Source organism: Mauremys mutica, chromosome 1 (genome assembly GCF_020497125.1).
Source record: "Mauremys mutica isolate MM-2020 ecotype Southern chromosome 1, ASM2049712v1, whole genome shotgun sequence".
Lineage (NCBI taxonomy): Eukaryota > Metazoa > Chordata > Testudines > Geoemydidae > Mauremys > Mauremys mutica.
Window position 1 is genome coordinate 301,574,722 of NC_059072.1, and position 12,471 is coordinate 301,587,192.

General features: G+C 45.9%; 1 protein-coding gene across 1 annotated transcript in view; it reads right to left on the minus strand.

Annotated features, from left to right (window-relative positions):
• Positions 1-12,471, minus strand: part of VWA8 (von Willebrand factor A domain containing 8) — a 282,235-nt gene that overhangs the window by 165,706 nt on the left and 104,058 nt on the right. Inside the window, exons 15-16 of the mRNA XM_045012690.1 lie at positions 4,455-4,623; positions 3,365-3,442 (exon numbers count right to left, since the gene is read on the minus strand). Of these exons, the coding sequence (XP_044868625.1) occupies positions 3,365-3,442; positions 4,455-4,623 (247 nt within the window). The remainder of the gene's footprint in view (positions 1-3,364; positions 3,443-4,454; positions 4,624-12,471) is intronic.

The window sequence follows — 12,471 nt, forward strand, 5'->3', positions numbered from 1 at the left end:
AGCTGATGAATAATAACTTTATATGTACTTGTGCTTGTCTTCCATATAACTTGCCATTTATATTAATTCTTATTCAGTGTTGGTCTTTATTCTTGCTTTTCTTATTTTGTCTGTGTTGCCAATAGGGGCTGCGGAAAGCAGCGCGGGCAAAGGATGTGCTGGCCACGGCTTCCCTCCGCCCCCATTCGCCTGGGATGGCAAACCGCGGCCAGTGAGAGCCACCATCGGCCAAACCTGCCAATGCAGCAGGTAAACAAACTGGCCCGGCCCGGCCCTGGCGAGCCGCATGCCAGAGATTGCCGACCCCTGGTCTAATGTCATTAAAAACCTTTTCTGAGGAATAATCAGTAGTTTTAATTTTTCTTATACGGGCACTACTCAACCTCATTACATCTGTGTTGGGTGGTGGGAAGTAATGATCACCCAGGCCCCAATTAAGGTCCTGACACGTGCCTCCTTCTTCCTTTATCTCCGCACTGACAACTTTAGCTGGGATTCCATTGGACTAAAGACTATTCCACAACATATGTCTGTGCAGGCTGTCAAATGTCTTTTGAAAAGCTTCTCTGTACCCTCTCTAACTTTTAAATATCCTTTTAAAAATGTGGACACCTGAACTGTAGGCACTAGTTTACTATCGGTCTCACCAATACCATATATAGAGGTAAAAATCACTTTTCCACTCCTCTTCACTCCTTTGTTTGCATATCCACAGATGGCATTAGCTCACAGCATCACACTGGGAGCTCATGTTGAATCACTTGTCCACTATGATCCCTACGACACAGCATGCAGTCCCCCAATCTGTAGGTATGGCCTGAATTTCTTGTTCCTAGATAAATAACTTTGCACTTGCCTATATTTAGGGCCCTACCAAATTCACAATCCATTCTGGTCAATTTCACGGTCATAGGATTTTAAAAATCATAAATTTCATGAATTCAGCTATTTACATCTGAAATTTCACGGTGTTGTAATTCTAGGGTCCTGACCCAAAAAGGAGTTGTGGCGGGATCGCAAGGTTATTGTTAGGGGGGTTGTGGTACTGCTACCCTTACTTCTGCGCTGCTGCAAGTGGCAGCACTGCCTTTAGAGCTGGGCAGCTGGAAAGCGGCGGCTGCTGGCCGAGAGCCCAGCTCTGGAGGCAGAGCTCTGCCAGCAACAGCGCAGAAGTAAGAATGGCATAATATGGTATTGCCACTCTTACTTCTGCACTGCTGCCTGCAGAGCTCGGCCATTAGTCAGCAGCCGCCACTGGCCAGCCACCCAGCTCTGAAGGCAGCAGCACAGAAGTAAGGATGGCATGGTGTGGTATGGTATTGCCACCCTTACCTCTGCACTGTTGCCTGCAGGGCTGGGCCCTCAGTCAGCAGCCACCACTCTCCAGCTGCCCAGCTCTGAAGGCAGTGCAGAAGTAAGGGTGGCAATATCATTACCCCCCTAAAATAACCTTGTGAGCCCCACAACCCTCTTTTGAGTCATGACCTCCAATTTGAGAAATGCAGGTCTCCCCTATGAAATCTGTATAGTATAGGGGGAAAAGCACACAAAAGACCAGATTTCATGGTCCGTGAAGCATTTTTCATGTCCATGAATTTGGTAAAGCCCTAGCTATATTAAATGTATTTTGTTTGAATGGGCCCAGCTAGCCAAGCAATTCACAACATTCCGTATGACCACCTTGTCTTCATCCTTATTTATCATTCCACCAATCTTTGTAATTTATTTAAATAAATTTATTTATTTATTTATTTAATTTCTCATCCACAAATTTTATATTTACTTCCAGATCACTGGTAAAAAAACTGAGTAGCTGTGGGCTTAGTACCGACCCCAAAGGAACCGCACTAGGGAGGCTCCTGTTCAGTGATGATTCCCCCACTGACCACTCCTTTTTTTGAGACCTGTCAGTTAGCCAGTTCTTAATCCATTTAGTGTTTGCTTTATTGACATTGTATAATGCTAATTTTTTAATCAAAACGTCATATGGTATTAACTCAAATGCCTGACCAAAAGATTTAAGTATATTACCTATCCGCACTTTACTTAATCAAAGTTGTAATCTCATCAAAGAATGAAATGAGCTTTTTCTGATAGGCCTATTTTCCCATAAAACCATGTTGACTGCCCCTAATTATATTCCTATCCTTCAGTTCTTTATTAACTGAATTCTGTATCAGCTTTTCCATTATTTTGCCTATAATTACCCAGGTCATCCCACTTGCCCTGTTTGAATATTGGCCCAACATTAACATTTTTCCAGTCCTGGGGAATTTCCTCAGCATTCCAAGAGTTATTAAAAATTAATAATAGCAGACCAGAGATCTCCTCAGTCACCTTTTTTAGGACTCTTGGGTGGAAATTATCCAGATCTGCTGATTTTAAAAGATTTATCTCTAATGTCGGTCTTGGTTACTAATGGACTACAAATACTTCATCTCATGTGAAACAAAATTGCTGTCTGCTAAGATGTGAACAGTGCACTTTATTTCTTCCTGAAATGCAGCCAATCAAAAATCTAAACAGTAATATGCTGGAAAACTACTACTGGTGCTAAACTCCTGAGAGTTGAGGAAAGTAGATTTCTGTGCAGGGCCGGCTCCAGACCCCAGCGCGCCAAGCAATAAATACTGTTATTTCCTCTTTTCCCCATCTCCCTACCTGCATTTTCTAATTGCTAGATAGTCCTCTTGCCCAAGCAATCCCAAAACAAATCCAGGCATCAAATTTAAAATTACAGTACTAAAAACACTGTATTACACATAACAGTATTTATTAAGGGGAGGCAATTTTAAATAATTCAGCAAACAACTTAAGCACATTCTTTAGTCCATCCCTATTCAATAAAACACTTCAGCACGTGCTTTTAAGTCCCATTCCTATTTTATGCATTTGCTTAAGTTATACTGACTACAATGTACATGTAATACTGCATGACTTCACTAGAATTTGAGCACACATGCTTAAAATTATGTATACGCATCAATGCTATGCAGGTCCTAAAGGAATATATTAAAAATAAAAAAGTTGCCACATGTATATAACACAAGAAACCAGTGTTGGATTTCCAGGGCTGGTTTCTCAAATCCCATTCAGGCAGGGTCTAAGAATACTGTGCTGGCAGCACACTCTGCTCCTGTGGCCACTTCTAAGAAGTGAAGGGATTGGCTCCAGAATGAGCCTAATCCAGCCTCCACTGGTCAAGATAAGTCAGCATAAGGCAAGAACGTAAGGAAATAGGAAGCATCCTCACATTGCTGGAGAAAATAATTCCTTTCTTGAGCAGAGCTAAAACCCTGACTCTGAAAACAGCTACACATATAATGACAACAAGTAGAATGCAAATCTGAAAAACCAGACTCACTGTGGGGTCATTTGTCTCCCGAAGCTTGTGTGTTAATGATAACAACTGTTCCACCGCAACCGTAGGCACATTTGGAATCTGTTTGAAAGACAAAAAAAGTATTTGATATATATTTCATGTTTATGTGTGAATATGTAATTTATATAGACACACATGTATGCACGTACATAAACACAGCCTGCATATATGTAGTGTATATACATTTATTTCAAATAACCAAAAAGGAATAATTGTGTCACAAAATATAAGAATATATGGCAGTGGTGGCCAACCTGTGGCTCTTCAGAAGTTCATATGTGGCTCCTCGTATAGGCACCGACTCCGGGGCTGGAGCTACAGGTGCCAACTTTCCAATATGCCAGGGGTGCTCACTGCTCAACCCCTGGCTCTGCTGCAGGCCCTGCTCCCACTCCACCCCTTATTGTCCCCTCTCTTGAGCCTATGCTCTTCCTCCCAGAGCCTCCTGCACATCACAAAACAGCTCATCGGGAGATGCGGGGAGGGATGGGGAGGCGCTGATCGGCGGGGCTGCCCGTTGGCAGGAGGCGCTTGGAGCCGGGAGCAGGGGGAGCTAATGGAGGGCTGCTGACATATTACTGTGGCTCTTTGGCAATGTACATTAGTAAATTCTGGCTCCTTCTCAGGCTCAGGTTGGCCACCCCTGATATACGGTAATAGAAAACTACCAAGATGAATTTATACTAATTACAGTAGAAGATACCCTAGACTTAAAAATCAAGGAGTCACTTATGCTTTGTGAAAGGATTTCACATCATATAAGAAAAGGGAGTATTTATTGGGGGTGGGAGAAAGGGAGGGATAACTCAGTGGTTTGAACCCTGCTAAACTCAGGGTTGTGAGCTCAATCCTTGAGGGGGCCATTTAGGAAACTGGGGTTTAAAAAAAACACAACAACTATCTGGGGATTTGTCCTGCTTTGAGCAGGGGGTTGGACTAGATGATCTCCTGAGATCTCTTCCAACCTTGATATTCTACAACTGTATATTAAAACATTCCAGTTCATAATCATATCCACCATTTTAAATAGAAACCAATATTAATAACTGGCCAAAGCATTGCAAGTGCTTACCATTTCTTTAATAACTTGAATTTCTTCATTCCTGGTAAAGGACTTAACATTATGGAACAGAAACAGAGTTAGAAACTCTGGGCCCAACCACTGCTTTGTGCTACTTCCTATGACAGGAGGCTCTGCCAGGGCAACTATTCTGAATGAGGAATGGATTGGAAAGATGGACCTGCAAGAAAATATTTTTTTAAATGCATTACCTGGTCGAAGCAGCAAGTAACAAATCTGAACTTACAAACTCCACCTGAGGTACAATCAATCAATCAATCATGTGAATTATTGTATTAAGCTACAGCCACAATTTCTATTCAGGACATTCGCAATGCAACATAAAAAAAATCAAAACTGACAAAAATTGCATAACGTAACTAGCAATGTAAAAAACTAAACCTCTCTCTCATAAATTGTAATGCCTACAACGTTATCTAAGTTTTGGCTTCATCTACAGCATTACTTGCATGCTTCAAGTTGAGCAAATAGCAGTAACCATGCTACCATTTGTTTACTCTTTTGTATGTATGAAATACACAAAATTTACAAATATGATGGTTTTGAAACATTCTCCAAGGCCTGGTCTACACTAGGACTTTAAATCGAATTTAGCAGCGTTAATTCGAACTAACCGCTCAACCGTCCACACCAGGAAGCCATTTAATTCGTACTAGAGGGCTCTTTAGTTCGAATTTGGTACTCCACCCCGACAGGTGGAGTAACGCTAAATTCGACATGGCTAGTTCGAATTAGGCTAGGTGTGGATGGAAATCGAACTTAGTAGCTCCGGGAGCTATCCCACAGTGCACCACTCTGTTGACGCTCTGGACAGCAGTCCGAGCTTCGATGCTCTGACCAGCCACACAGGAAACGACCCGGGAAAATTTGAATTCCTTTTCCTTTCTGGACAGTTAGAATCTCATTTTGTGGTTGGACATCGGGGCGAGCTCAGCAGCACCGGCAGCAATGCAGAGCTCTCCAGCAGAGGAGTTCATGTAATCTCTGAATAGAAAGAGGGACCCGGCATAGACTGACCGGGAACTCCTCGATCTGATCGGTGTGGGGGCCGAGTAGTCTGTGCTTTCGGAGCTGCGCTCCAACAAACGGAATGCAAAGACCTACGAGAAGGTCTCCAAAGCCATGATACAGACAGAGGATACAGCCGTCATGCAACGCAGTGCCGCGTGAAAATCAAGGACCCCAGACAAGCCTACCAAAAAATCAAAGCGGCCAACGGATGCTACGGAGCCTGCCACCACTGCCCCACCAGTGACCATGGACTCTGATGATGGGACAGTGTCGACGGACAGTTCCTCGACGATGTTCACGGACGGGGAAGATGAGGAAGGGTTTGTGGAGGACGAGGCAGGCGACAGCGCTTACAACGCTGGTGTCCCCGACAGCCAGGATCTCTTCATCACCGTCACGGAGATCCCCTACCAACCCTCCCCGGCCATGAACCCGGATCCTGAATCAGGGGTAGGAGCAGTCGGTAAGTGCTTTAACCATGTTAACTTTTATTCTTAATATAACAGCAATCTGAAGTGTGTGAAAAGGAGGTCTCTGTATATATGGTGATAGAATAGAAATCCTCCTGGGAGATCTCCACGAAGCTCTCCTGCCGTTAATCGATAAGCATCAGCAGGAGGTTCCTGTGGAGAGCTGCCTTATTGGGTGCTCCGTGATAGCACACTTTTCCGCGCGAGGCTTTCATGCGGTATTCAGGGAGCACTGCCTCCCAGAGCACGGCTGCATAGGTCCGTGGTTCGTGCTAGATTTCACGCAGCATGCGCTCTCTATCTCCTTCAGTGCCCGTCCTCACGGTTATCTCGCTCGGAGACTCCTGCATCTAAGTAGGGGAATTACTGTAATGTTACGCCTGGTCCAAAGTATTTTTAAAAAATCTCCGGACAGACGGCATAGCACAGACTCAGCACGCAGCTGCGTGACGAGCGTAACGGAAAGCCAAAGAATCAAATGGACGCTCATGGAGGGAGGGGGGAACGAGGACGCAAGGTATCCCACAGTTCCTGCTGTCTCCGAAAAGCATTTGCATTCTTGGCTGATCTCCAAATGCTTCTAGGGTCAAACACAGTGTCCGCGGTGGGTCGGGGCATAGCTCGGCAATTTACGCACCCCCCCGACCCCCAGAAGTTAAAGGGAAAACAATCCTCTCTTGACTCTTTTACATGTCACCGTATCTGTACTGAATGCTGCAGATAGACGCGCTGCTGCAGCACTCAACAACAACATCCTTCCTCCCACCCCGCCATGGGTGGCTGATGGTACAATAGGACTGCTACCCGTCCTCATCATCAGCCTATTGGAACATGGGGCAGTGCAAAAGGACTGGTAACCATACCAACTTGCTTGGGACAGGTCGATCAAGGTCGCCTGGTCCTAATTTTTCATGGTAGATGGTGCAGTATGGCTGGTAACCGTCCTCATCATTGCAACAGGGGGCTGAGCTCCATCAGCCCCCACCCTTCATTGTAAAGAAAAGATTCAATTGCCCCTGGACTAGCAGAGGGATGATTGGCTCCCTCCTCCACACCCCTTAATGTCATCTCTGGACTATCATTGCAGCTGGAGGCTTCCTTCCACTCATTTCTCACAAACGACTACCTGTGTCTTATTCATGCATTCTATATTACTTCATCACACAAGTGGGGGGACAATGGTATTGGAACCCAGGAAGGCTGGGGGAAGAACGGAATGAACAGCTGGGGTTGTTTCAGGAGCACACCCTGTGAATAGCATTCAGCTCAAAATTTATGCATGATTGGCCAGAGAGCAGCTGTGCTCTCTGGTTGTATGATACAGTGGTTCTCTAGTACAGTTGCCCATATTCTAGGCAGGACTGATTCTATTTTTAGATACCCAAAAAGGAGGGATTGACTCGGGGAGTCATTCCCAAATTTTGCTTTTGCGCCCCTGGCTGATCGGCCAGGGGCACTTATGACAGCACCAAATGGCGCAGTGCAAAAGGACAGGTAACCATGACCATCTTATTACCGTCTTCTTACCAGTTCATGGTATGGTAGATGGTGCAGTATGCCTGGTAACCATCGCTGCTGTCATGCAAAAGCAAAAGCATGCTGCTGTGTAGCGCTGCTGGTCCGCCTCTGTCAGCGGCATCTAGTACACATACAGTGACATACACAAAAGGCAAAATAGGGTCCATTGTTGCCACGCTATGGCGTGTGCCAGGGCATTTCATGGAAAACGTGCTCGAAATGATTGTCTGCCGTTGCTTTCCCGGAGGAAGGAATGACTGGCGACATTTACCCAGAATCCACCGCACAAATGATTTGTGCAACAGCAGGCACAGGGGTCTCAACAAAAAATTCACAGAGACAGCCTAGACTCAGTTAATTGTTCGCAAAAAAGTATCTTTGCAAGGAATTCACTAACTGTTTCCCATCTCACAGCTTCCACTGTCTCCAGACCTTCCACAGCATCCCCCTCGCAGAGGCTGGCGAAGATTAGGCGGCGAAAGAAAAAGACAAGGGACACGATTTTCGATGAATGTGTGGGCTGCTACCTAGCCGAGGCGGACCAGCAGAGGCAGTGGAGGGAGAAAGTCTCTCTGTACCAGCGCTCACACAGCGAATGGGAGGAGAGGTGGCGTGAGGAACACAAGCAGGCGACTCAAGCAATGCTTGTACTAGTGAGGGAGCAAACGGACACGCTCCGGCGACTTGTGTATGTTCTGCAGGACCGCTGCAGGACAGAGCCCCCGGCAGTATCTCTGCAACCGCCCTCCCCCGCCACAAAGTCACATACCCCCTCACCCTAAATAACCAGGAGGATGCCCGCCCTGGGCCGTGAATACTGTCACTGCACCCCAGCAGAGTGCTCAAGTAACTAAAAGCTCTCATACCCTACGTTTGCATAAGTCCTTCCCTTCCGGACTCAAACAAGTCCCAATCCCAGTCCCATCCCATAACTGTGTACTTAAGTAATAAAAATACTTTGCTGTTAAGTACTGTTTCCGTCATGTTTTTTCACTGAAGACTGTGTTTGAATGGGGTGCGTGGGGAAGTGCGTTGCTAATTGCATAGGACAGGCACCTTTCCCAGGGTACAGACACGGGGGCCGGATCAGCAGCGGGTCACACACACAGTGCAGTCAGTAGGCACCGTGGTCGGTATGGGAGGTGGTTTCCAGGATGTATGTGGGCGGGGGAGATGTGACTTTGCAGCGGGGGAGGGCGGTTACAGATCTTATACCGCGGTCCTTGTCCTGGACCGCTGAGTCACGCAGCAGAGGAATCTGTATCCGTCCTCCTCTGCCACAAGGCCACATAGCCCCCCGCACACAGAATCCCAAAAAGGAGGGATGGCAGGCTCCGTTGAAACAAGCAGTCCGGCAATGCGGACCGCTGTAGGAGCAGGAGCCTGTCATTCCTTGAGTTTAGAGGCGGTCTTTACATCAGCGCACCCCCTACCCACCACAGTCTGCGTTCCAGTTTCAACCCTTTAACAAAAAGTTATGAATAAAGAAACCTCTCCTCAGTAACAGTGTGACATGTATTTTATTTTTACACGTGTCTTGGAAGTGGGGGAAACGGGGAGAACGGGGTATTTAACCGAAGAGGAGAGTCAACAGTAACTGGGTAAAGAAACAGGGGCAGGTTCAGCTTCTCTGTAAAGAAACTGAACAGTCACAGGTCACGCTGCTCGCTGCTCGCTGGTATTTGAAGAGTTCCTTGTCGCTGTCCCAGGCGCCTGTATAGGGCTTCATGAGCAAGTGCATTAGCGGGCAGGCTGGGTCACCGAGGATCACTATAGGCAAATGCACATCCACAACAGTTATTTCGTGGTACGGGAAGAAACTACCTTCCAGCAGGCGTCTGAGCAGCCCACAGTTCCTGAGAACACACGCATCAGGAACCTTGCCCGGCCATCCGACGTTCATGTTGGTAAAACGTTCCCTATGGTCCCCCAGTGCTTGCAGAACCATTGAAAAGTAGCCCAATTTCTCAGCAGCTGAATGTGGAAGAGGTGGATGATAAAGTGCGAGGAGGAGAAAACGGCGAGGATCGCAGCGGGCTCCATGCTTGCAGTGCTGTGGCGTCCACGCTGTCACTGACCAGAAAAGTGCACGAACAGATTGCCCGCAGGCGCTTTCAGGGAGGGAGGGAGTGAGGGCGTGATTGACGGTTCAATGACGACAGTTACCCAAAACCACCCTCGACACATTTTTTCCCCCAGCAGGCATTGGGGGCTCTACCCAGCATTCCAATGGGCAGCGGGGAGTGCGGGAACTGTGGGATAGCTTCCCACAGTGCACCGCTTCCAAAGTCGACGCTGGCCCCGTGAATGTGGACTCAGAAATTCGAATTAGTGTATTTAGTATGGATACACAAATTCGACTTCATAAGGTCGAATCCACAAATTCGAACTAAGTTGATTCGAAATAGTCTTGTAGTGTAGACAAGGCCCAAGAGTATCACCTAAAACAGTATTACTAAAAGGCAGATCTGGGAGGCAACAATATCTTTTGAAGCATCAACAATGGGTAACTTCTACTCAATTAGACAGACAGGAAAGATCATTTTGTATTTAAGGCACTAGACCGGAACTTGGGGAGGATCTGGGTTTAATTCCAGCTCTATCACAGACTGACTTCGTGTGTGACTTTGAGCAAATCAGTTAAAACTCTCTGTGTCTCAGATCCCCATCTGTAAAATGGGGATGATACTATCTCCTATCCATTGTCTCTCTTTTCTATTTAGATTATAAGATCTTCAGGGCAGGGATTTTCTTTTAATATGTTTCTATACAGTGCCTAGCACAATGTGACCCTGATTTCACTTGCGGTCTCCAGGTGGAACTATTTATACAAGTAAATAATAGCAACTCAGATGTAAATTAGTTGGATGTTGCAATATGGCAGGCAATATTTACTCAACACCTCAATTACAATTCCAGACAAATAAGTTAGTATTCAAAAATGAGAAAATTGTAATGCAATCATTCATATTTCTCCTGCCTATTATCATAAGCTATTTTGCACATAATTCTGTTTGAAATTAGAATATTTTGGGCCAAATTCCATCTTTGGTTATTCTTTGGGGGAAATTATGGATGTAAAGAGGGTAACCGAAGGTAGAAATTGACCCTTCAATTTAAATTACACAATGTACAGCTTAGCAGGCAGATCTGGTATACACAACAAGGATTCTCATACAGCACAGCATATACAGTGAACACCCTTGAAAAACTGTTCACTGAATATGCTGTGCTGTATCAGACTCCCAAATCAAAGCAAACAAAGTGGGTGGCATCGGTTACTCTCAGCCTGAAGTCATAAGCCTAGAAGTTAAACCCTGGTTAATAAAAATAGAAAGAAACGTCTGAAAGCATCATGTGAAATAGGAACCAATGGGTATTTCATTATCTCTACGCACAGAAAAGGTCAGGGAACAGTGACCAATCTTATTATAGGAGAATCTGTTTGAAGATAGGAGATGGCAAGTTTAATTTTCGATTAACCTCTTCTTTTCATTAGTAATAAAAATATTAAACATACATTTGAGCTCACTCCTGGCCCTGGCTCTGGTCCTTTCACAATGCTTCTGTGTCATAAAGGATCCATAGCTCAGTCAGATTTCCTCATCTGAGGATTCCCCCAGTGCAGCTGGGGGCATTCTGGCATGTGGCAGGGAGTGGATGAGATGGGTAACACAGCCAGAGCACAGTGCACTATGGCAATCCCCCTTATGGGTATAGCCAGTTGGGCACAGTTTCTCTTTTTGTTCTCATTAACTAATCTACTGAGCACTTTACTTGTATATTCTCCTCTTCATAATTTGCTCTGTGGCCTGGTGGAACATCTGTTTCAGTTTCCCAGTTTGTAAATGGGAACAATATTCATCTGCTTCACAAGGGTGTTGTTTGGATTCATGTTTGTTCAATCTCTTAAAAATGTAAAGCTAAATATTTAATTATTATTTTAAAAAGGGCTTAATCCTGCAAGCTGGAGAGAATCCTCCATCCAACATCAACTGGAGATGAGGTTGTTCAGTACCTTGCAGGATCAGGTTCTAAACCAGGGATTGGCAACCCTTGGCACGTGGCTCGCCAGGGGTCGGGCCAGTTTGTTTACCTGCCGCGTCCGCAGGTTCGGCTGATCGCGGCTCCCACTGGTCGCAGTTTGCTGCTCCAGGCCAATGGAGGCAGCAGGAAGCGGTGGTCGGCACATCCTTTGGCCCGTGCCGCTTCCCGCAGCCCCCATTGGCCTGGGACGGCGAACCGCAGACAATGGGAGCCGCGATCGGTCGAACCTGCAGACGCAGCAGGTAAACAAACCGGCTCGGCCTGCCAGGGTTCTTACCCTGGCAAGCCACGTGCCAAAGGTTGCCGATCCCTGCTCTAAACCATCATAGCCACTGTTTCTTTGTGGAGCTATATTCATTAAGTGTATGCCATATTTGATCACTCTGCAGACAGAAGCCATATAAGTAACCCCAAAGCCTAACACACTAAAACCTAGAATAAAACTTACTGGCGTGATTGGCAATACTTTATTAATGTTGAGTACCAGACATTTTCATTCTTTCCTCTTGCCTGTTCAATCTGTAGGTCAGACAAGTAGGGGAGATCATGAGACCCTATTTCTCTCCACCAAAGAGTAAGAAGAATCTTAGGCCTTGTCTACACTACAGCGGAAATTCAATCTAAGCTACAAAGTTTGAGTTACGTGAGTAGCGTAACTCAAATCGACGTAGCTTAAACCTACTTACCGCGGGGTCCACACTACGAGATGTCAACGGGAGAGCGTCTCCCGTCAACTCCCCCCTACTGTTCTTGATCCAGTGGAGTACAGGAGTCTTCACTAGACCCAGTAAATCGACTGCCAATGCATTGATTGTTGATCCCCCGTAAGTGTAGGTAAGTCCTTACAGAAAATAACCTTACTGAAGGTCGAGCAGAGAATGCAGTCCCACCAGTGCAATGCTAAAGACTAATTTCTTGTCTTTGGCACACAAATAGCATTCCCTTGCTGCCTCACATAAATT